At 35.3% G+C, this 26,773-nt stretch overlaps 1 protein-coding gene across 1 annotated transcript in view; it reads left to right on the top strand.

The window, feature by feature from the left end:
* MRE11 (MRE11 homolog, double strand break repair nuclease) overlaps window positions 1-26,773 on the top strand; it is a 60,948-nt gene that overhangs the window by 11,673 nt on the left and 22,502 nt on the right. The window contains exons 5-14 of the mRNA XM_081064914.1: window positions 223-310; window positions 1,072-1,213; window positions 3,958-4,072; window positions 6,430-6,615; window positions 7,528-7,699; window positions 8,555-8,635; window positions 10,874-11,000; window positions 13,709-13,809; window positions 15,015-15,188; window positions 18,928-18,990. Coding sequence (XP_080921040.1) covers window positions 223-310; window positions 1,072-1,213; window positions 3,958-4,072; window positions 6,430-6,615; window positions 7,528-7,699; window positions 8,555-8,635; window positions 10,874-11,000; window positions 13,709-13,809; window positions 15,015-15,188; window positions 18,928-18,990 — 1,249 coding nt within the window. The remainder of the gene's footprint in view (window positions 1-222; window positions 311-1,071; window positions 1,214-3,957; window positions 4,073-6,429; window positions 6,616-7,527; window positions 7,700-8,554; window positions 8,636-10,873; window positions 11,001-13,708; window positions 13,810-15,014; window positions 15,189-18,927; window positions 18,991-26,773) is intronic.

The raw sequence follows: 26,773 nt of genomic DNA, 5'->3' as shown, positions 1-26,773 counted from the left end.
TTGTTGGGTTTTCTTTAATACAGTGTAGTACTTCAGCATATTTGACTTGACTTGAATTGTTGCCTATGATTTAATTTCTTTTAAAGCTCCACACTAGTGGTCATTTGCCAACTTAGATCATCCAGTTTGGCTGCAATTGCATTAATTTTTTGGAGGAAGATCCTGGGGGGAAATAGCTTTTGTTTCTTTACAGAAGCTTTAATTACTTTTTTTTTTTTTAAGGTTTCCATGGGTGAACTACCAAGATACCAATCTCAACATTTCGATTCCAGTGTTCAGTATTCATGGCAATCATGATGATCCCACAGGGGTAATTATTGGATTCTTACAGTAGAAATGATTGGTTTATTTTGTCTGTGGAAAGCTAAGTTTTAGTCAAATTGAGTCAAAAAGTCAAATTGACTTTTTATCATTTATATAAGCTTTTGTAGTGCTTTTTTGATAATTTTTAAAAATCTGGAATGCTAATTGGTGTGTGAGGTATGCTTTTATTTCATTAGTGCTGAGGTTAAAAATATGTAAGCAGGAGTAGGCGTAAACACCTAACATTTTATAATGCTTTGCAGTTTATCAAGTATTTTTGTCTTTCATCTCTTAAAATCTTATCTATAGGAAACGATTTTTTCATAAAGTTTTAAATCTAAATTAGATCATCTTATTACCTATTTGATATGGACAAAGTAGCGGAAGTCCTAAACTGAAAATATGTTTGTTTTATCTATTCATTACTATTATAAATCGCTAGTTATCTATTCTTTTCTCCCCCACATCTTAAGAAGTCTGCTTAATATTACAGAGCACTTATCTCATGGCTAGTTTTTGTCAGTGGCCAAGATAGCATAAGTTTTAAAGAAATGTTAACTTTGCATTTAGCATGTGATTCCAATTACAGTAGGTAATTTGTAATAGAAAAAAAGTAGCAAATGCTTTTAGAATTGTAATTTTGTTTTCAGAAGACACTGTCCTTATTTTGCAACTAGCTATAGACTATACTTTAATAGGTAATAATATGATATGCAGATAACTTATTGTTAGATATGCATTAATGTTTTTTGAAAATATTTTGCATAGGCAGATGCGCTTTGCGCCTTGGATATCTTAAGTTGTGCTGGATTCGTAAATCACTTTGGACGTTCAATGTCTGTGGAGAATATAGACATTAGTCCGGTTTTACTTCAAAAAGGAAGCACAAAAATTGCTCTATATGGTTTAGGTAAGATGGTTTTACTTTAGTATTTATGTCAGTAAATATTTAATTGTTTAAGCAGCTGACAAATTCTGGAGGTAACTTTATTGCTATTTGGAAAAAGTGGGTCAAATCTAATCATCCCTTATGACTGACTGTAAAAAATGATAGATTTTGATAGAAATTTTTTAGTATTTGATAAGGACCAGTAGCCCTTGATACTTGTTTTTAATAGCAGTTTTCGTGAAACACATATTTTTTCTTTAGTATCTACTTATTACTTATTTTTTCTTTCTTTTAGACTCAGATACAGAAGCCTGAATGTTAGAATTATAGAGTAACTATAAAAATTGCATTTTGATACCTTGGAAATCTTTGAAAGGTCTAGAGCTTAACTACCCAATGTAGTAATCACTAGCCTCGTGGATTATGAGCACTTGAAATTTGGCTCATCGAAAGTGACATAATGCTAGAAGTGTAAAATACACATCAGATTTCAAAGACTTTGAAAAATGTAAAATACCATATTAATATATTGATTTAAATAAATTAATTTTACCTGTTTTTCTTTACTTGTTTTAATGTGGCTACTAGAAAATTTAAAATTACATATTTGGCCTGAATTATTGGCTCATATTTTTTAATAGACAGTATTAGTGTAGAGCTGTCATCTATAATGCTCAGAAAATTTGCTTTGTCAACTTTACTATCTTCAATTTATGTGGTGTCCAGTGGGTAAAAGCCTGTTTGCTTGGCTTTATTCCATGTGAATGAAAGATCAAAGATTTTGTAGAGTGAGAGTCCACTGTGTCTTCCTTGGATTCGGTTTAGCTTGATATTTTATATGTTTTATGAATACAATAGCTTTTTTTTTTACTGTGTGTAGAGTATTATAAAAATTATATTTCATGTTAACTCAATCTTAAAATACTATGAGAGAAATTGGGGGGAAATTTCCTACTGTAACCTCAACATAGATTTTATTATGTTTTGATTTTAGTATAATAAAAACCTTAGAAGATTTACTTCAGTTGTCTTTGTATATGTTTTTAAAAGAATAATTATGATGGGTAACTTATTTGAATACTTTCTCGGGAGCTTACAATTTTTGTCCAGTTTATAATTTCTCTAACAAGTAGAAAAGCCTCGTGATTATATTTTAGAGACACAGAAAATGAAATTGAGGTATTATGTCTGATTTTACATTTAGAGCAGAAAATCAAATACATATTTTTTTAAAAGCTACTAACAGATATTTTAATTACTACAATGTTAGAGATCATAACTGCAGAAACTGGTTGATCCTCTCAGCTGTTCAGACTAAAGACATCCTATTATGCTTCAGTCATCCATTTTATCTCAAACTCTCGTTTTGTTTCCTTAACTGCTCTCTCTCTTTATCCTCCATCTCCTAATCTCACCCCCACCTCTTCTCTGTACATTCTAGGACTTTTTTTATAGTTTGCAAATTCCCTCATATCGTCAGCTTCTCTGAATATTGCCTTTATTCTCTGCTGTTCAGTGAAACTGACTGGCCCCTGAGGTTACTCTGTCCCACAGAGTTCTTTCAAAACCCTTTATGGGCTTCAGGGCAGAAGAGAAGGGTGCTCCTTGCCACCACTTCCTTTCCTGCCTACAAATGCCCCGCCCTCAAGAAGCTAATTGCCCGATGGCTAAACTGCCTTCTCCTTTCCCCCAAATTGTTTACCTGCCTACCAGTTTTGTGAGTGTTCTCAGTGCTTCAAGACTTAAATAGATCAACCTTCTGATGCCCTGGATTTTACGCCTGACCCTTGTTAGCCTTTTTTCCAGGGCCTTCTCTAATTGCTATATAAAGTAGCAACCTTGTACCACATTGATATTCCCCATCTTACTTAGCATCCTGACTTTCCCCTCTTTTATAATATTTAAAATTGTAATTTGTGTTTGTTTACTTGTTTTTGTTGGCTTCCACTAGACTAAAGCAATCCTTTCGGGTACAGGAAGAATTCTTTAAAAGACATTAAATTATTCAAAAGCAGTTTTTTTTTAAATTTGAAAACAATATATATAAGACTTTTAAATACATTTATTTTTATCTTCTCCCTTTTAATATCTCTGTGTATTTTATAATGTTTATTTTAGATCAAAAGTACTTATATACATAGAATAAAAGGATAGTGAAAAACAATATTTTTCAGATTTTGAAGGTATGTAAGCTTGACATGGAAAACATTCTTTGAATACATCTAACTGCTCAGCAGTTGTCATACAGTAACCTGGAACATATTCATGTGTAAATACCGTGTTTCCCGAAAAGCAGACCTAGCCGGACAATCAGCTCTAATGCATCTTTTGGAGCAAAATTAATATAAGACCTGGTGTTATGTTATATATTACATTACATTACATTACACCACACCACACCTCACCTCACCCTCACCTCACCTCACCTCACCTCACCTCACCTCACCTCACCTCACCTCACCTCACCTCACTTGGTCTTATATAAGACCCGGTCTTATTTTACTGTAAGACTCTTATAGTAAAATAAACTCTTATAGTAAAATAAGACCGGGTCTTATATTAATTTTTGCTGCAAAAGACACATTAGAGCTGATTGTCCGGCTCAGTCTCATTTTCGGGGCAACATGGTAATGATTCCAGACTTCAAATATATCTTTAATAGGAAAACGAAATACTTCAAGAAGCACATAATTTAGAAGCAAAACATATTCATTCTTAAAACCAAATAAGAAACCAGTTTTAAAGTAATGTAATGTCCATTTCAGGATCCATTCCAGATGAAAGACTGTACCGAATGTTCCTCAATAAAAAAGTAACCATGTTGAGACCAAAAGAAGATGAGAACTCTTGGTTTAACTTATTTGTGATTCATCAGAACAGGTAAAAGTATTCTCTGGAAATTTTCAAGTCAAGTGTTGAGGTTCCCCACGTCTCTGTTTCCAAGCTTACCTATTTGAGTAAAATGTTCCTCGTCCTTTGAAAGTTATCAGTGCAGGGTTGGTCAAAACTTAGATATGCTTTGTGTGATTGTGTTTTGAAGTTGTTTTCAATATGTATTCATACCTATAAAAGAATATTTATGGCCTATGGATGAGGTATGAGAATAACCATAAAACAAATATTCTTTACAGCAAAGAAGTGAGGACCACTGCTGCGTTGTCCCATGCCCTTCCTAGACCCCATCTCTTTCCGCATACCCTAGAGGGAAGCACAATCTTCAATTTTTATTTACTCGGTCCATTGTTTTCCTTTATTGTTTAATTACATATATGTCCATAATGAGTATTTTATTTAAATTTGGTATAACTGGAACCGTGTTATGTATTTTGCAGCTGGCTTATTATGTTGAACATTATGTTACTAAGATTTATCCGTTTTGATGCTGAGAAGTGTAATTCATTTTTGCTGATGTAGACAGTTATATTTTTCAACTGTTTGTGACTGTTTTGTGTTATTTCCAGATTTTTGCTTTTTAAAACCTTCTTACGAACATTCTTATACTTGTCTCCTGGTACATATGTGCAAGCATTTCTCCAGAATATTAAATATATTAATAGCTAGATCAGCTTTCTTTTGTAAGTAGTTTTAGGAAGTTTAATCTATTGCTAGGGTGCAGGATTGATTGAAAGGAATAGAGACTTGAAGAAGCAAGATTTATTAAGTGAATTATAGTAAAAAAGTGTGAGATGGTAACAGTGATGGCAGTGAGAATGATATGTAAGGGGAAAAGCTGAGAAGTCATTAAGGAAGAATCCAAAGGGATTTGGGTTTGATTTTCATACCCTAGATACATGTTTTTTACATAAAAATATTCCTAGATTGCTGATTCTGCTGCTTCTCTGATTTCACTTCCTGCTCTCCCTGTATTCATTCTGTTCAGCCACACTGATCTCCTTGCTATTTTTGAAATCACTGAGCATATTACCTCCTCTGCATCTTTGCCATCTGCTTGTCCCTCTGCTTAGGTCTTTCTTCCCTTCCATGCTGATCCCTCATCTCAGTTCTTTGCTCATTTGTCACCTGTCAGAGAGGCCTTTCCTGACCACCCTGTGTATAGTAACATCCCCCTTCCATGTCACTTTTCCTTTTATTTATCTTTATAGCATCTGTCACTACCTGACCTGACAAATTATATATATATGTATGGTGTGTGTATATGTGTATACACACACATACATACACACATGCATATACATCTTATATTGTTGCTTGTTTCCCCCACTAGAACTAGAACAAGAACTTGGTTCACTGCTGTCTTCAGTATCTAGAAGCAGCCTGGGACACCTGGGACACAGTAGACGCTCAGTAAATATTTTTTGAATGAATGAATATTGGTTTGCATTAAATGAATGCTAGGTGAAAGTATTTGAACACTTTTACTTAAATTCCCAACAATGTAAGTCAGTGTTAGCAGTGTTTCCTTCTTGTCTTCACTCACCTTGGGTTTTCACATCTTTCAATAACAACAACTAATCTAGGTATAAAACCAGAGTTTGCACATCAATTATACACATGATATTTTACTTAATATGCAAAACTCTTATCTCTTATGTAAGATTGTCATTCTTAACCATCATTATTTTTATAATCAGTAAAAGAAACGTTAAAAAAATGGACATGTTAGGGCGGCCAGTTAGCTCAGTAGGTTGGAGCACGGTGCTTTTGACGGCGAGGTTGCCAGTTTGATCCCCACGTGGGCCACTGTGGGCTGTGCCCTCCACAGCTAGATTGAAACAACTACTTCACTTGGAGCTGATGGGTCCTGGAAAAGCACACTTAAAATAAATAAAAGTTTTTTTTTAAAAAATGGACCTATTTAGAGACTTGATTTTATTATGCAAAGTTTAGTTCATTTTCATTTTCTGTATTTATTTATTTATTTATTCTTTGGTGTATAATCAGATCATTTTACAGGTTTTTACTATTGATAGAGCACATGCCTTTCTGACTTGCCCAAAGAGGGTTGTTCCTCGTAAAGCCTTTTGTGATCTGCCTCCAAACGTAGAATTGACTGCTTTCTCTGTTTGTGCCTTTTACTTGTCTGTGTCCTGCAAACTTGTAAGCCCTTTGAGGGCAGGAATTAGATAGTATCTTTGTATTCTCAATCCCTTGCCCAATTTTGTCACATAGAAGTTACGTAATGAAAGGAGAAAAAAAAGATCTGTATTTACTTAATATGAAATTTTCTCTATATCTCTGAATATTTATATTATTCAATTTTTAAAATCTTGGTATAGGAGTAAACATGGAAATACTAACTTCATTCCAGAACAATTTTTGGATGACTTCATTGATCTTATTATCTGGGGCCATGAACATGAGTGTAAAATAGCTCCAACTAAAAATGAACGACAACTCTTTTACATATCACAACCTGGAAGTTCAGTGGTTACTTCTCTTTCCCCAGGAGAAGCTGTAAAGAAGTGAGTAATTGTTATATTTTCCAAAAAAAACAAAAAAACAAACCTGCTGTAATATTCAAATCACCCCATAGGATCAAAATACTGATGATATTGTTATTTATAAGATAGATTTATTTACGAAGATTGATCATTTGATGTAGTCTTGCTATTTCCCCTGATTTTAAACTGTTTTCCACCTGACAGCATCCCAGTGGGGTTAATGATTTTGCTACTCATTAGCAAATTCACGACTAACATTTTTATTTATTAAATTTCAAGTTAGAGTGCTATAGATGATTACTAATTTCACAATGTACATTTATAAACATATTCACCTAATACCATTTATTAGATTTTTCTGGTTATAAATGCAATATTATAGCTTATCTTATTTCTGTTAATTCTTTGGGGGAATTATGTGATAAAGTAGTTAATGTTGATTAAACTCAGTTCTCAGTTTTTAGAACAGGTTTCATCCGTTTATCCACTCAAGTTCTGATTGTTACGACGATAATAGGTTTTAAAAATGTGGTAGTAGGATGTAAGTTTGCTGCTTTTCTCTTCAGAGTTCTGCTAATTTACTTTATGTGTGTGTACATGTATACACATAACACATCATATATGCAATAATGTATACTATATATATTACTATCATCGTCCTGATAGCATTTTATTTCCTTATTGTTATATCTCTCTTTTACTAAACTGTATATTTAATGATGGATGAGTGGATTTTATTCTGATGAAGAAGAATATTTAATATTTTTTCCTGTGATATAACATTAAGATTAAATTGCTAGAAATATTTTTTAAGGGTATGATTTTTATAAAGAAATATTTTGTAGAAACTGAGAAATGTGATAATTTTGGTGTGCACATTTTCCTGAGGAAATTTACAATGTGACTAGGCTTTCATTTCCCTCCTCATTTCAGACATGTTGGTTTGCTGCGTATTAAAGGAAGGAAGATGAATATGCAGAAAATTCCTCTTCACACGGTGCGGCAGTTTTTTATGGAGGATGTTATTCTGGCTGATCATCCAGATATTTTTAACCCAGATAATCCTAAAGTAACTCAAGCCGTACAAAACTTCTGTTTAGAGAAGGTAATTCTAGATAAAGGTCAATGAGATCTACTTTAGTTGAGAGATTATTGACATTGAATTAAATACTTCAGTAGAGTAGAGGGAAGTCATATTTGTTCCAGTCTCATGAAGCGTGTAAGGAGCCAGTATTGTTTAATAAATGAGTGTAGTTATACCAAAGATCTTTTTTTTAAGTCTTCAAGATGAAGGAATGTTATCTATAGAAGAAATTTAATGAAGCCCCTCTCCTAGTTTCTTTCCTCTTTCTGAAAAACATTTACATAATCTTTTCTCTCTTTTTATCCTGATTTGATAATTTGTTCGTTTTAAATAAAGTAATTCACCCACTATCCCAGGTTTACTAGCAACATGTAAGTCGCATAACTGAAAAGTTTGAGGGTATGCTGGTTTCAAGATGACTAGATTCAGAAATTAAAGTTAAGATTGTGGGTTTCTCTGTCTCTATTTCTAGCCCCATGCCACCCGTTCGGATGGTTTGTCTTACTCTTCACCACGAAGAAGGCATTTTCACTTCATTGGCCCACAGACTTACATTATCCTACAGCTGAATCGTTTTTCCCAGTAGTTCCAGACAAACACCTAGCATTCAGTTTCACTGGACTGAGGTCATGTACTTCTCCCTAAATCCAATTTCTGAAACCAGGGAGATGGAAGATGAGGTAGTCGATCAGTCCTGGGTCAGGGATCCCACAATCTCTCAACCTTGGCACAGTTGATAGTTTAGACTTGGTAATTTCTTTGTTACAGGAGGTTGTTGTGTGCATTGTAGAATTTTAACAATATCCCCTCTGACCTCTACCCACTAGATGCCAATAGTATCCCTACCCCCAGTCATGACAATATTTTTATTTTGAGATTGAAGAAATGCTTGAAAATGCTGAACGGGAACGTCTGGGAAATCCTCAACAGCCAGACAAGCCCCTTATACGACTGCGAGTAAGTCCTATTTTAGATAAATTAAACTTGATTGGTTTTCCGAGGATAGTATTGCTGAGTTTATTTCACTCTGTCACACCTTTGCCCATGCCAGTCCTGCTGTGTGGAATGTGCTTCTCTCCTCCCATAATAGGTCCTTCAACACCCATGTAAAGCTTCCCCTCTTCAGAGGCCTTTCTTGACCTCCCTCAGAATTGATGCTTTTTCTTTTGTGTCTTCAGTCTACTCTGCACATACTTCTTACAGCACCATTCACATTCTGCTTACAATTATTTATGTGTCTGTGTTCCTAGTCAGCTTGCAGATTTCTTGACAACCAAGGTTCTGTTTTATTCATGGCCGTATTGCTCCCACCCTTAGCGGAGTGCTTAGCACATTGTGGACACTCAACAAAGTGCATAATGAACGTGTTTTATGAAAGCTTTTAGGAGCAGAAAATTACAAATGCAGCTAGGCTGGAGTATAATTGTTAAAATATTGAAGAGTTTTGGGGAGACCCAATAGCTTGAGCATTTCACATTTTCTGTTTTATAATATGGCGTCTGTATAGATGGCCTGGGTAATACAAACGTAGTTGCATTGGGGGAAGCACATAGTTCTGTTTATTAGGGCAGAAGATCCCATGTTTCTCCTCTACGTTTGCCTGATGCCATTAGAACCAACCGGACTTAAATAGAAAATTAGTATTTCTTTTCCTAAACACGGTGAATTATTAATTCATTCATGAAACAAAAGAAGAGATTTTTCATGTAAGTAATATTCCAAAACTACCCTGTATGGATTAGAGGACCCTCATTAATTCATCGATTCAGTGAACGAATATTTATTAAGTACCTTCTGTTCTGCATGATGCGGGTCACAGTGATGCTAAAACAATGAGGTTTTGAACTTGTGGAGCTTACGGGAGGTGGAGGTGTGAGACATAATAAACAGCAAATAAATGACAAATGTCAGCTCATGCTAAGTGTCATGAACAGGTTAAGTGGGTGGAGGTTAGGGAGTAGTCTGGATAGGCTGGTGATGTGGTACAATGCCAGTTCCCAGAGCATTACTTGAGAACAGCTAGTTTAGGAAAGTGATGACAGTTGACCCTTGAGCAATATGGATTTGAACGGTGTGGGTCCACTTATATGTGGAGTTTTTTCCATAACTACTGTAAATGTATTTTCTCTTATCATTTTCTTAAGAACATTTTCTTTTCTCTAGCTTACTTTATTGTAAGAATACAGTATATAATACATAAAACATACAAAATATGTATTAACTGTTTATGTTATCGATAAGGCTTCTGGTCAACAATAGGCTATTTATTAATAGTTAAGTTTTGGGGGGAGTTAAAAGTTACACATGGATTTTCGACTGCGTGGAGGGTTGGCGTCCCTAACCCCCAGTTCAAGGGTCAACTGTATTTCTCTTAGAAAGAAATGTAGTTTTTGTAAAGGTCTTTCTACCATTACAAACTTCTTTAGAAAGAGATTCCCTTGAGAGCAGTCTTGAGTTCTAAGTAGATCCTGTATTTGAAGGTAATCTTTTCTCAAAACTCACAGATTTGATTCCTACATGGATTTTTTCCAGCATTTATTCTTGTCAAGTGTGAAAGCATACCCCTGTGATAGACCAATTAACTAATGCATCTAGGGCCTGCATTTTATTTTGGTGGGGAATTTTCATTCTGTTTGGAACATTTAAAAATTTGCTTAAAAATTCCACCTCCTTGGGGCGGCCAGATGGCTCAGTTGGTTAGAGAATGAGCTCTGACAACAACGTTGCCGGTTCAATTCCCACGTGGAATGGTGGGCTGTGCGCCCTGCAACTAAAGATTGAGAATGGCAACTGGACTTGGAACTGAGCTGCGCCCTCCACAACTAGATTGAAGGACGACTTGAGCTGATGGGCCCTGGAGAAAACACTGTTCCCCAATAAAAAATTTTTTAAAAAGTCACCTCCTTTTCAGGTATTATTCCTGGTGCCTAGATTATTAATGTTATGGGGAGAAGTATTCATTCCTGCATTGTGGGAATTCTTCCTGTGTCTTGAGTCCATTGAACTGAGTGTTTTGTGTAAGCTTATAAAACGTTTGAAGCTTTATTTTCTCAGTAGAATAAATAGTATAATATCATCATCTTTAACATGAATTGTAGAACATTAATTTATTAACTTAAAAGTATTGAGCATAAACCTAAATTGAAATGGCAAACTCTTCTTTCCTAGCCTTCAGAGCTTATTCTGTATTTCCAGGTGGACTACAGTGGAGGTTTTGAACCTTTCAGTGTTCTGCGCTTTAGCCAGAAATTTGTGGATCGAATAGCCAATCCAAAAGATGTCATCCATTTTTTCAGGCGTAGAGAACAAAAGGAAAACACGGGTAAGCTAGTTATTTTTACAAATTAAAAACTGCTCTTACAGGGTTTATGTAAATCTATCTTTAGTAAAAGAAGTATAAAATAATGGAAAATGTTTTAGTATGATTCTTTCAAATATCTTAGGCAAATAAACTGATAGTTGGAATAATCTGTCTTCTAAAAATTAGAGAGCAACCATTCTTAAACTTGTTGGATATCAATAAAGAAATGGAAGCTTCTCTATAGACATGGTTTTTTAAGTGGTGCTGCTTAGTAATAATATACAGACTAGAAATTTATCTCTCAAAATAAATATTTACTATACATTATTGTTTGGAGGAAACACTCTGAATTTTGCATTATTAAGTATTATTAAGTATTTCAGCTTTAGAGTATATAGTGGTTTAGGATGACTCCAGTCTTTTGAAATATGAGGTGTGCCATAGTTCAATGTTTCTGATGATCAGGTAATTAGTTTCAATTAAATTTTATAAAAACTAGTTGGCCTTATTTTAGCATTTGTAAAAAATGCTAAAGGGTCTGACTGAAACAGTTGACCCTTAAACAACACAGGTTTGAACTGCATGGGTCCGCTTATATGTGGACTTTTTGTTCAATAAATATGTATAATACTGTATGTGTACTTTCCTTATGACTTTCTTAGAACATTGTCTTTTCTCTAGTTTCCTTTATTGTAAGAATGCAGTATGTAATAAATGTATATAACATACAAAATATGCATTAATCTACTGTTTATGTTATCGGTAAGGCTTCCAATCCGTAGTAGGCTATAAGTAGTTAAGTTTGGGGAGAATCAGAAGATACACGGATTTTCAACTGTGGAGGGGGTAGGCGCCCCTAACCCCCAAGCTGTTCAAACGTCAACTGTAGTTCCTCTTCATAAAAATATTATGTTAAATACAGAGGCTCGTCTCCTTAGAGCTGTTGAGTCAGAATTTTCATAGAATAATATGGCCCTTGTTTACAAGTAAGCTACCTAGGCTTTTATTAACTCGGATTTAATGGGCTCCTATTTTCAATGTCAGATTGTGGTGAAAATTGTGTATGCTGTTAATTCAACTTGAAATAATCGTTTAGATATTTAAATGCAGCTCATAGAATACTATTTTAGGGGAAGAAATCCGTATCAGAGAATTATGGTTTCATACTATGAATTTTAATTAGTTACTTATTGATAGTACTTTAGTTGTCTATTTTTATCAATTCCTTGATATTTTGTGGATGTAGCATTCATGAGAGTATGGAATGTAGAACTAGCACCTTGTGTTACTTGAGTTTGAGCCATAGTAAGTTTCATTCTAATGATTCCTTTTTTTTGTTTAAACATAAATTGCTGAGTTGAAACAATGGCCTATTTGTATGTTTTGAAAGAATTTTTTGTTGTTTTAAACAGCTCTGCTACTTAGCTACATGTGTGACATTTTGCAAATTACCTTTCTGATGTCTGTAAAATCAGTATAATAACTGTGCCTCATGGAGTGTTGTGAGGCTTTGTTGCTATACTGTGTGCAGATGGTCCTAACCTAGTGTCTGGCATTGTATAACGTAGTAATCCTATTTATTAAGTTACATTAATTCTACTGTCTTGAAATTCAAGAAAGATTTCTGTTCCCTTGTCCTCACCACTTTTCAAGAGGCGCACTGAATTTTGTGCCTGTTACCCTCTAGGCTGTTGCTCATACTTTTTCCTCTGCCTATATATATATATATAGTGAGTGAATCTTACTTGATTCAAATGATAGCTGCATTGTATATCTGCACATTACTTTCAACCTTCTTTGAGAAGAATTAGTTTATTGTCTCTGTGTCTTACTCTGTTCTTACCTCTGTTGTAGCGCTAATCACCTTGTATTTTAATCATCTGTTCTTGTGGGCAGGGATCCTATCTTTTTATCATTCCTTTTTCAACACCAGGTCTGACACCTAAGCAGTGACTATTGATTTCCCTGACAAAGGTTATGAGCAGAACAGATACTGGACCCTATGCTTCTTTTTTTTTTTTTGACCCTATGCTTCTTGACTTCCTCCCCAGTCCTCTTTTTATTCCTTACCTACTGTTTTTTGAGACAACCATTCTGCTTAGGAATGTAGCCAAAGTGCCTTAAGCATACATCGCATTTATCTCACAGAATATTAAAAAGGTATGTACATGTGGGCTGAGATTTCATTAAATGAATAACTTTTACTGTTTTATCAAGGACATTTTTAAGTGAAACTGGCTTGTTTCATTTTGTTCTGAACTGTGAGTATATGGTGGTGACTGTTAGTACAGTTCTGAGCGACTACATTGGCTCTTCCTAAGGCACCAGCAGTTTTACCCACAGTTGCTTTTGACTTAGCAGTGCAAATGTCACTATAATGGAAAAGGTAAATAACACCTTAGTATTGTTATGAAAGTAGTCTTGATCTTGAGCACCCCCTGAAATGGTTTGGGGACCCCCCTGCCCCTCAGAGGTCTGTGGACCATCCTGTGAGAATAGTTGATAAGAGATACACCACTTGGAAATAGGGAAAAAAAATACAGACTTTGGGGAAAAGACTGTGGCTATTAGCAGAAATGTCATATTTTTACCTCAGAATGGACCACATTGAGCCAGCTGACAATTGATAAAATTTGGTCATACCTTCTGCACTGACAGCAACCTGCAGTGAGTTTGGGCACTTGAACATAATAGAAGCTGCTGTTTTTTCATGGACTTCTTTTTTCTAGGAGAAGAGATCAACTTTGGGAAATTCATTACAAAGCCTTCAGAAGGACTAACTCTAAGGGTAGAAGACCTTGTAAAACAATATTTTCAAACTGCAGAGAAGGTAATTTAATTACAGTTCACATTTTGAGTAATGGCAATCTTTTAATAACAGATATTAATTTAAGATATGTATAATTAATAGTTTAAATAAAAGGAATGTTTCCATGGAGTAAGTAGGGTGGCAATTAATTACATTCATTTATAGCTATTGTACACCAAGAAAAACTACATGCTTAATTAATGTTATTTATTAATGTTATTATTGTCACTATTATTGTTGATGTTATTATTCTCTTTTTTTTTTAATCTCTACTGCATAAGTCTGAATCCAGGATTTACTTTTCTTGCATCTTGAAATTGATGTAAGTTCAGAATAACTTTATTAATAATATAGTTGCAGGGTGGTGAAGTTACTCTTATTGTCACGAGTATATGCCTCTTTAAGATCTCTAGTTATATTGGTATCTTATCGTTGCTGAAACAAATTTCCACAAACGCTGTGGTTTAAAACAACACAAGTTTATTAACAGTTCTGTAGGTGAGAATCTGACATTGGTCTCACTGGACTAAAATCAGAGTGTCAGCAGGGCTGAGTTCCTTTCTGCACGTCCTGAGGTAGAATCCATTTCTTTGCCACCTCCTTTCTAGAGGTGCCCACATTTCGTGGCTCATGGCCCCCGTCTTCCATCTTCAAAGCCAGCACCATTGTATCTCTCTGGCCATTATTCTTGAGTTACTGCTCTCTCCGACACCTTTCTTCCGCCTCCCTCTTCCACTTTTAAGGTGATTAAGGTGATTATACTGTGCCCACCTGGATAGTCCCTGATAATCCGATTTTACAGCCAGCTGATTAGCAACCTTAATTTCATCTATAACCTTAGTTCTCCTTTGCCATGTAACATATTCACAGGTCCCAGAGATTAGAATGTGGACATCTTTAGGGGGCCTTTATTCTCCCCACCGCACTGGGTAACCTAATCTCTCTTAATCATCCGCTGCCACTTCTGGCCTCTGTAGCCCAGCCAGTCAGCCCTCTGCATTTTCACCTGTCCAGTACTCTATTCTTGTTTCTACTTTGCTTTATCTGGTTCTTAATTACTATCCATTGTTTTGTTTTGTTTTCCTTTCTTTTACTTTCAATAGCTAAATAAGTGTTTTGTCTTACCCCCCCCCCCCCCGAAACATTATTCTGTAACTTCCTTGCTCATACAGAATTATTTTGTAAGGAATATTTTCTCCATCCAGTGATTTGTATCTCTCTTACAGAATGTGCAACTTTCACTTCTAACAGAGAGGGGAATGGGTGAAGCAGTACAAGAATTTGTGGACAAAGAAGAGAAAGATGCCATAGAGGAATTAGTGAAATACCAGTTGGAAAAAACACAGCGATTTCTTAAAGAACGTCATATTGATGCCCTAGAAGATAAAATCGATGAAGAGGTGAGTAACTAATTTGGGGGGATAAGTCTGTTCAGACAGTCTCTTAAGCGTAGCTCTGAGTTTCTTTCTGGTAAACCACTAATTAGTTTCTCTGACTTGTTTAGTTTCCTCATCTATGAAGTTGAGATCATAAAATGAGGGTGAAATTAGAAAATGTCTAATAAGTTTCTTAAATATGATTGATACCCATTAAATGTTAGTTTTGTTCTCCGTAGATATATTGTCTCTTGAAGATCATGAAAGTGCTTTAAAATGAACCTTGTGGCATGAAAATTTCTACTCATTTCAAATTTTTAGTAAGTTTTGATTGAGATTTTGAATTTCATCTAGAAAATACATTTCTCTCTAAGCATAAAAGTGGTGGAAAAAATCACAGAGGAAAAGCTCTTTAGATTTAACTACATAAAATTTTAAATGTTTGCATGTCAAATTGTCAAAAACCAATTAGAAAGTATTGACATAGAGAAAATATTTGCATGTAGGCAGAAAAAGGGTTAATATTCCTAATATAATATTAAACTGCTCTTATAAATCTTAAGAAAAATATTAAACATTTCAATGGAAAAATGAACAAAGGACAGGAATAGGTGGTTTATGAGAGAAACATAAGTGGTTAATAAGCATATGAAAATAGTGTTTAGCCTAGGATGATCAAAAGAAACTCAAAATTAAATGTCTGTTTAACCCTTGAACAACACGGGGGTTAAGGGCGCTGATCCCTGTGCAGTTGAAAATCCCCATTTAGCTTTGACTCCACCAAAACTTAACTACAGTGATCCCTCAGTGTCTGTGAGCCACTGGGTACACGATCCCTCCCACAGAATTCACAGATACCACATTTCACAGATACGCAAATCCCTTATAAAAACAATGCCTTAGATAAACAATCCCTTATGTGAAAAATAGAGCAATGCTTACATACAGTGGACCCTCCGTATCCGTGGCCTCCCAAGCTTGGGTAGAAAATACTATTTTTGACTCGCAGTTGGTTGAATCCACAGATGTGAAACCCATGATAGGGAGGGCCAACTGTATATTTATTGAAAAAAAGACAAATGTAAGTGGACCCATGCAGTTCAAACCCATGCTGTTCAAGGGTCAATTGCATTTTTTATTTGTCAAAGCAGCAACAATTTGAGAAAAATATTTAGTACTCAGCTGGTAGGGATACAAGTTTGAATAGCCGCTCAGAACACGGTTGGCACATCGATCCTGCTCATTTCTCTCTGTATGACAGCACTTTTGGTATGTCACATACCACCTAGAGCACTCTTACATCCTGTGTTATCTTTTTAAAAAACTGTTATTCCTGTATTTTCCTTCTTCTACTGAATCAGAACAAACATGCTATTATTTCTTTCAGCAAACAAAACTGGACCCTATTTCCCTTTAGGTACGACTCTATTTCTTTTTTCCTCTTTTACAGCAGAATTGCTTCAAAGACTGTTTTATATTTGCTGACCTGGTATGTCTCCCTCCTTTTTCTCTTAAACCCATCTATTCCCTGGGGTTTTGATTATATCATTCTAGCGAAACTATTCTTGTCAAGGTCACCAATGACCTCCATTGCTAAATCCACTGGCAGTTCTTCATCTTAAATCTCATTTGACATCTTGAGACCTTTCTTTCATTGACTTTTAGGACTCTACATTCTTCTGGTTTTCTCCCTACCTCATTGTGTATTCTCAATTTCTATTGTTGATTCCTCTCATCTCTTCAACACCTTAAGTTGGAGTCCCTAGAGCTCAGTCTTTGGACCCCTTCTTTATCTACACATTCGCATTGTCATTTCATCCAGCTTCCTGGCTTTAAGTACCATGTTTGGTGGTGACTTTCAGAAATCTAACCCAAATTTCTCCTCTAAACTCAAGATTTCTGTAGCCTACAGCCTGCTAGGTATTTCCACTTGAATGCTTAATAGATACCTCAAACTTTTAACATTCCCATATGAATCACTAATTCTCAGCCTCTGCTCTCTCTGTAGTGTTCTAGTGGAAGCACCAGTCTTTCATTTACGCAGACCAAAATCACTGAAGTCGACCTTGACTCCTCTTTCTGTACCTGTATCTTGTCTGAATCCTTTTGGCCCTACCATCTGAATACATACAGAATATGACTATTTCTCACCACCTTCATCGCTACCAGTGGTCCAAGGCATCCTCAGAGAGCCTCCAAACTGGTCTTCCTGTTTCCGTCCTTGCCCTTCCTCCATTCCCTGTTCTGTCCTCAATTCAGCTGTCAGTGATTCTAATATATGTCAGATGAAGTCACTCCTGCCTTAAAATAAGTCTTTGTTGTTGCCCACAAGGCCATATTCAATCTGGCTTCCTGTTACTTCTTTACCTTCATATCTGCTTTAGCCACAGCGACCTCCTTGTTGTTTTATACCAGGCATGCTTCTGCCCCAGTGCACTTGCATGTATTCTTTCAAGTAGAATGATTTTCCCCAGTTATTGGCAAGACTCATCCCCAACCTTTTAAAACCTTTGCTCGTGTATTACCCTTAGTGAAGCCTTTCATGTTCATCCTATTCAGATGTAACCCTGTCCTTCCTGCTTTATTTCTCTCTGAACACTTACATCTTTTGCAGAGATTTCACAGGGTCAGATATTTGAAAGGACTCATAAGACCGCACTGAGCATACTCACTTAAGGTTTTTATTTATAGGCAAATGATATAGTATAGGAAGAAAAAGAGTATAGGGAGGCATTTGGGAGCTGAGAGACACCAGACATAGCTTCCCCATGTCCAGTTTGCACACATTGTACCCTGGATTGAACACCAAGATTTGTGCAGAAGTTCCCAGGAGATCTTTTATACCCCTCTGGTCACATAACCAATTCATGCCTAACTGGTTATTTAGGTTGGAAACCATTATTGAACAAACTGGCCCTGGGAGTGCCAGAGGTTCCTCAGAGATAACTAAATTCTCAGTCTAACGGGAACTTGATCCTTCTAAAATACAGTATAATTTTTTGTTTTGTTTATTGACTACCCTTACACACACACACACACACACACAGTCACTCTCACACACTGAGGGCAGAATTTTTAACCATTGTGTTCATTGTTGTATTCTCAATTCCTACAATTGCACTTGCTGCATAGTAGGAGCTTAGTAAATAGGAACTGAGTAAATTAATAAATGAATGGAGCTTATGAATAACTATATAACTATAAGAACCTTGGGAGCGGGAACCAATAGAAAAGGTATCTCTAGTATCCTTCATGGTACCAGGACCATGGTCAGCAAACAGCAAACATTCAATAGTTGGCTATTGATAAAGTGGACCTTCAGGGGCCCACCCACTTCAGACACCATTTCACAGAGCCTCCTGGATGTCTGCAGCTGTATGCACAAGAATGATTTGAGCAATGTAATAAATAATTCAAACTCCTTTACTGGGGTATACCACCCATAGCATATTAGAATTTTCCTCGGCAGTCTGACAGACTATTTTTCAGTGACTTGCAGCATTTTGGCAGCAGGTAATAAAATTTTGATTAGGGCCAATGTTTTTATTTTTTTTAAGAGTACATTTCCTTACATTAAAATTTCAGAAAGCCACTGGGAAAATATAATTTCTTAAATCAATCTTTTGTGAGACAAAACTGTACTTAAATTTCCAAGTTTTATGTTGTAATGGAAACCATCTGTTAATCAGTTGTAGCCCATTATTGTATAATTTACATTACAGAAATAAGCAACATGTTTGTGATTTACTCTGTTATAATCCAGGTACGTCGTTTCAGAGAAAGCAGACAAAAAAATGCTAATGAAGAAGATGATGAAGTTCGAGAGGTAATTTTTCTGCTGTAAATTCCTATGCTTGTTTGTCAGTTTGTTAAATTAGAATAACTAGTAGGTTTATTTAGAATAGTCAGTCCACAGGACCTGAATTGGGTGAATAGGACAGAGCAGGGGATGGCTGCGGACAGCTGCTTTTGACTTATTCCAGTTCAGCCTACAGATATTCTACTTGCCAGTATTCTCTTTTTTTCCTTTTGCTCTTGTCTAAAATTTGTTTAATTGTGTGTATTTGGGGGTGGGGTAGGGCTATCATATACCACAAGGACTCTTATTAATCAAAATTACACCTAATTGTTATCACAGCATCTTATCAGTATGAGGTAAAATCCGACCCCATTGAGCTAATATTTGGGGCAAAAAGGAAGAAACTTAGTATTTTGGTTAGCAGCGTTATCATAGGTAAATGTACAGTGTCCCCTGGCCTTTCTAAAATGTTGAAATTGGCTTAATCACCATCATTTCTGTCTTTTCAATCTTTGGAGTTTAGGAACTTGAGGTTAGCAACTATTAGCTTAAATTTGGGCCTCTATCTGGTACTTGGTGAATCCACGATTAAAATATATATTTTTTCTTATTCTCCTTAAAGTTTTATGATTGCTATCTAGTATTTAAAAGTTATTTATATGCTGTTGGGATTTTGTCTTGATTGTTTTCATTCAACATTTTGTATAGAAGCTATTATGGGTATCCATTCTGCTTTATATTAGGATTACAAATATGAAAATAGGTATATATAGTGTGTGTCCACCAGAGATTCTCAGTTTAGTAGTTGAGACAGACATGTGGAAAGAGAATATATTAAACCATATGACCTGGAGTTTCATCCTCATTGGATTAGTGCGGCTGTCCTTAGTAGTCCATTTTCGTTTCCTAAATAATTCAGAACTGTAGCAGACAGGTGGTGAATTTGAAAGAGTTGAAGCACTTGACATACCCTCTAATTAACTTTTACAAATCCCACTCTTTTCTCTGTTACAATAAAAGAGGAATTACTAGTTCACCCCCCACCCCCTTAAATACTACTTTTGCTTTCAGCACACTCCTTTGCTAAAAGTCAATACCTGAGACACTAAGAAGGAAAAGGAAAAGAACCTTGTTTAAGGAGATGGGGACACTCAATTTACTTTTTCCCCTGAACTCCTCCAATGGAACCCCTGTTTTAGTAGCTGAAATACTGATGTCCATTAGGTAATACCACAGCCTTTGATGTCAAGCAATTTTAGACCCTGAAATAGGAAAAGTCAGTTATCAAATAATTCTTCTGTACCATCTCTAGAGGCCATGAGATAGTCTCTAAGCCTTTAAAAAAATTTTTAATAAAACTTCCAAGTCAAAATCTGATTTACTTCATAATATGACATTACGTCCTTGGGATTTAGGATTTTAGATTGATGCAATAATGCTACTTACCTGGAATTTTAAGAAATAGGAAAGTGACATTTTTGGCTTTGTATTTTTTTCTTTCCTCTGTCTTATAATAAAAGTTTGATATTTTGTGACTCTCCCCTTCCTCACCAAATTGTGTCCCCGTTTATTAGAATATATATAGATATGAACAGTACAGTAACTCAGTTGATAAACTTTCCCAGAAAGAATATGCTAGAATCTTCTAAAAATCTAGTAAGTTTCACAGATATCTTTCCCTTGTATTACTTACACTATCTCCATGGAGGGAGATAGGAAGTTTGGCAACATAAACTAATCTGGCAATACTGCCAATATTCACTACAGTTCCCCCCCCACACTCACACACACTCTGCCTTACATTCTAGCCTTCAGTAATTGATTACCAAACTAAAAGCTACCAGCATCCACTAAATTTCACACTCAACGTTCCTGACATCAAGGTCATTCTCCTAAATAAATGTATTGGTAAAAACAGAACTGATACCTATATGGCTTTTTTCATTACTGTTTTCAAGGGGGGAAAGGAAATGGTATTTGTTGGATTTTTGCTATATGCATTACTTACACATTATCTCAGTTTCCATTTTACAAATGAGGAGACTGAGGCTAGACTGAAGGATACATGGTGGGGCTGGAATTTGCACCTGACTATTTCTATCCCCAAGTATAGACTTTGCCACCATACTATGTCCTGTCAAAATTTTATATTATAATAACATTAATATAGTGCATAGCCAATGAATGGCTGAAAAGATAAGACTGCTAGAACTATTATGCAGCACATCAAAATCACTGTTCATAATAAGCCCAGATGTAACTGCTGTACCATTTATAAGATGGTTTTTGGAAGCTATGAGGAGGAGGATGTAGATTCGGGACCCTTTACCACATTTATTATATTTGTATTCATCTTACAGAGTGCCCTTATAGGAGAAAGAGAGTTTGAAAAGTGGCGAGAATGAATGCTACAGAGAAATGATTCCTGGTTCTTAGATTATTTGGCTTAAACTTGATTACCCTTTTCAGTTGAACAGGTTACTATTTCTTTCCAATGGATTCTTTGTGTTTGAAGCCACTAACCTCAGTTTTTCATTAACCTTTTAAAGAGTAAAAGTGAACATTTTATTCAAGGAAGGTAGGAGAGGTCATAACAAATTATATGTGGGAGTTTTTCAGAAGAAAGAACTTCTGGGTTTGGATTTTCAGCTTATATTTTAAGACTGGTAATCAGAGCTTCCTAGGTAGTTTTTTTGGCATTCCATGGGGTGTTATAAATTTTTTCATTCTCAGCATACTATTTAGAACTTGACTTATGGAATTTGAGACTTTCCCAAGCTGTAATTTACAGCTTTGCAGAATCATTTAACTCAGAGTATGAATCCCAGTACCTTGCTTAAATGATTTAAACAAAGAGGCAAACAAAAGCATTAGCCCTTTCATTTAGAGAAAAAAACATGCTTTAAGGTCTCTTGTTCACATGGAAAAACTCTTAAGTATTTTCTTTAATTATAAATTCACATTTAAATAAAAAGCCAAACAATAATTTTAGGCTTTGCAGGCCCCATATGGTCTGTCTCTTTTTTTTTTTACAATCCTTTAAAAATGTAAAAACTATTCTTAGTCTGATCCACAGTCTGTAGTTTCTCTGGTCTCTAATTTCTTATGTTCTATCCGAATATGAGGCAGGGTTGATAACCCTCTTTCAAACTGTAATACCAAGTACTGTCAACAGAATGAAAAGGCATCCCACAGGATGGGAGAAGATATTTGCAAATCATATATCTGATACAGATTAATATCCAGAATATAAAGAGCTCCTAAATTTAACAACAATAAAACAACCCAATTTAAAGGTGGACAAAGGACTTGGGTAGACATTTTTCCAAAGATATACATATAAGCAGTAAGCACATGAAAAGATGTTCAACATTACTAATAGTTAGGGAAATGCTAATCAAAACCATGAGACACCACTTCACACCCCATAGGATGGCTATTATCCAAGAACTAGAAAATAACAATAACAAGTATTGGCAAGAATACGGAGAAATTGGAACCCTTGTGCGTTGTTGGTGGGAATATAAAAGCTACTATGGAAACTAGTATAATGGTTCCTCAAAAATTTAAACATAGAATTACTGTATGACCTAGCAGTTCCACTTCTATGTATTTACCCAAAAGAATTGAAGGCAGGGACTTGAACAGATGTTTGTACATCAATGTTTAAAGTGTTATTGACAATAGCCAACAGGTAATTACAATCCAAATGTCCATCAAAAGGATACACAAAATGTGATATGTATATATATAGATATAGAGATAGAGATAAATACATATCCAGCAGAATATTATTTAGCTTTAAAAGGAATGATACTATGATACATACCACAACATGAATGATTCTTGAAAACATCAAGTGAAGTAAGTCAGACAGAAGGACAAGTATTGTACGATTTCACTTATATAAGACACCTAGAGTGGTCAAATTCATACAGAAAGTAGAGTAGCAATTAGCAGGGGGTTGGGGTTACTAGGGAATGGAGGGTTATTGTTTAATGACTGGAGTTTCAGTTTGGGATGATGAAAAAGTTGTGGAGCTGAATGATGTGTAATACTAGGATAGTATGTTTTCAAATCTCACAAAAAAGTGTATATAAACATCATGTTGCCCTTGGCTCTAAACCTGTGCTCATAAGGTAAATTCTTACAAATAATGTACTTCAAAGGTATCAGTAAAGTCTATTGCACAGAAAAGGTAGAGTAAAAATACTATTTAAATGTAATGTTGGAACTCAAACGTTACATAAAATGAAGACACAATATTTAGACAAAAAGAAAGTACAAAATTTGGAAATGATGGTAATTCATTCCATAAAATAATAATCCTAAAAAGGCATATGCATTTAAAATTTTGCTAGATTCTGCCAGATTGTTCCAAAGATGTCAAAATAGTTTACATTCCATCCAGTAGTGTTTGGGAGACTTTGTGTCCCCATGTCTTTGTCATCATGATGTATTTACTACCTCTTTTGATCTTTACAAATCTAAAGGGTGAGAAATTATTTCTTGTTTTTAATTCATAGAACTTTCATTACTAGTGAGTCTGAACAGTTTATAAGTCACATTTATATGAAACACCTGGTCATGTTCTTTGTCCACCTGGTCATTTTCTTTTCGGCTATGATACTGTTCTTTCTCTAATTGATTTGTAAGATCACCCACATGAAAGTGTGTGTGTGTGTGTGTGTGTGTGTGTGTGTGTGTGTGTGTAGCATATTTAGGGTTTTTGTCATATAAGAAGGATCCACCGATTCCTGAGGGTTTTTTTTGTTTGTTTAAATCCAGAATGGATGATGAATTAAATGCCTTTTTTAGCATCTGCAGAAATAGGCATGTGGGGTTTTTCCTCCTGTGTTCTATTAATATGGTGAATTACTACTATGAATACATATCCTATTACTGACGCATCCTCAGTGTCCCTTTGTGAACTTCCTGGTAACGGGTATACTGGTCTTTCCACATGTTCCTGGATCTTCTTTGTTTGCTTTAATATTCCTAAGTAAGATACTGTAATTTGCTTTATACATGCAGTCCTTTGTCAGTTTTCAGTACCATGTTCTACTGGATTTATAAAAAGAAATTGGAATTTTTCTTTATACTCTGGTACTATTGAAATAGCTGTGGAATTATCTGTTCTTTGAGGATTTGGTAGAATTTACCTGTGAAATGGTATAGTTGCTTTTTGGGGAGTGTAGTTCTTTTAACAATTTTCTCTGATAATTAGTCTGTTGAGACTGTCTTTTCTTGGCTCTGGTTAGGTCATTATTTTCCAAATTATTTAGAATTGAGCAGAATATTTTGTCATGATTCTTTCATTTTCCTTGGATCTCTCCCCCACCCCCACCCCCATTTCTTTTTTTAAATTTAATAATTTAATTCATTGCTTTCATTATTTCATATGTTCTGACATGCATTATTATCTTTTAGATATTCTACAATTTTAGTTTTGTTTTATAGTTTGGAGTCAGGGTTTTTGTTTTCCTATTCTAATTTTATTGTGTGTTGATTAGACAGTATAATACTCTTGTTACTATTTAGAATGTATTGATATCTTTCTTAATACCCGATTATATAGTTAAAATATCCCGTAGGGTCTTGAAAAGAAGTATATTATTTATTTTCAGAGTATAGAGTTCAACATGTTAGATCTAGCTTATTAATCATGTAATTTAGGTCTCCTTTTTTCTTTTAAATCTACTTTTTTTCTAATGTACAGCAGCGGCTGGTTCTTATTATTCGTGGTAGTTATGTTCTGTAAATTCACTGAAAGTACTAAATTAGTGAACACTGAAATTTGCTTCTGTTACAGGAAATAAAAGAGAGGTTCTTGGCTTCATGTAGGAAAGAATTCAAACGTGAGCCAGCGTAGAGTTTTGAAGTAAATTTAAGTTTTTTTAGCAGAGAGTAAGTAAGGAAAGAATGGCCACCTTTTAAACAATGGCAGTCTCTAATTAGTAGTGGAAGAGAAATGCCCTCCATCCCCGGGGCTAGGGTTTATGTTTTCTGCTTTCATGGAAAATTTATTGGTATGGGGGGAAAGGAGGACAGACGAACAATGGTAAGTTTATCTTTAACTTCAGTAAGGTGATGCAAGAAAAACAGGGCCAGGTTGGTTTTTAACTCTTGCAAAGCACAACTTGTGTTTACTTTGCCATGGACTTAACTGTAGGGATCATCCTAACAGAATGTCTAGTCTTCTAGGGAGAGATTGCTTTGTGTCATTGATGAACATCTGTCTGAGTTCTGTGTCGTGGAGCACGGAGGCAGCAGGCTTGGAATCCAACCTTCTTCTGTAAAAATAGTCCTCATGCCCCTTCCCTATATTACTTCTAGGGGGATTGGGTTCCTGCCATCCACTGTTTACAACATTTTCGCCAACTGGTCAATATATAATTTTTTTCATGTATGTTTGTATTAAAAGACACCGTATTTAATATACATTCTTGATTTGTTAACATTGATTTCATGGCCAACAGCCCTTAACTCATGCCTGAACGAAGCTTATCTGACACGTGTATTTCCTCTAAGGCATATCACAGTCTTCTTGGAGTTAAGAACACGACACAACATTTCAGCAGTATACTCTGGGGCCATTTAAAATGTGAAGTCACCAACCAAAAGCATGCAATTGTAAAAAATGTGACATTAAATATGCTATGAAAGGAACACATGTTTAAAGTACAAGAGCCGAAACAAGAAGGCTGAGTGTCACATTGTTTGACCTCAGCTGTGCATGTGTGTGTCAGGCAACTCAGAATTTTCACCACTTTGTGCATGTCCATAAATGACCACGAAAGTATCAAGAGTGTTGTTTTTGGGTTACACATAAATTTTGGTCAATTTCTAAGTATGGAATCCAATAATGAGGAGTGACTATATTTCATCTGGGATAAGAAAGATGAATCGAAATCTTTTTCTAGTATTTTAAAGTATTTTTTGTTGCATTCCCTAAAGTTGTTTTCTTTTTGCGTTATAATGCCATGGGAGCCCTTCCTGTACTGACACAGGTGTGTTTCACCGCAGCTCAGAGCAGCATTATGAAGCTGGATTCCTTCCCACCTCCCACCACCCACTCCACTCCTATTTCTATTCTACCCTGCCTGCTTTGTTCTCATATCCTCATTTAGCCCTGTCTCTTTATTTCATGGCATTACACAGAGCTTAGAAATGCTCTGGGTGCCTCTTCTTAGACCCAGAATTTATCATTTGAAGCAAGAAAGACTGTCATCTGGCCTCTTTGATATATACTGGGGATGCCAAAAAAATGTATACACATGACTTTGTATTCATCTTTTGTTGTCGGTATATATTGAGTATTACAATTTTAATACAGTTTTTTTCCTTTCTTAAAATGTGTATACTTTTTTTTTTTTTTTTTTGGAACCCTCTGTGTGTGTGTCTGTGTTAACTTGTAACCCTCTGTATGTAGATCAATTTTGGAGAGCTCTACACTGCCTAAAACTCTTTCCTACCTACTCCCTTAGCAGGGTCAAATATTCACCATACCCATTAATTCTTCATAGAGTTTGTGTTTTGAAGTTAGAGCTCTTTTTTAGTATAATTAAAAATGTATTTTATTTTTGTTCTCATTGTGTTACATTTTGATTGGTTTAAGGGAAGAGATCAGGGCATCATTGTTTTTATTCTATTTTTAATCATTTCAGCATTAATCAGAACATTTTGTTAAGTCTCAAACGTGTCTTTTCTAGTCATTTTCTCATCAAACTAAAATTTGTGGCATATTCTTGGTCCTAAGGTTTATATTCTTTTTCCAGGCCTTCAATTGCTATATTTTACTTCATCCTTT

Source organism: Rhinolophus hipposideros, assembly GCF_964194185.1.
Source record: "Rhinolophus hipposideros genome assembly, chromosome: 10".
Classification (NCBI taxonomy): domain Eukaryota; kingdom Metazoa; phylum Chordata; class Mammalia; order Chiroptera; family Rhinolophidae; genus Rhinolophus; species Rhinolophus hipposideros.
This window is presented reverse-complemented; position numbering and strand designations above follow the sequence as displayed.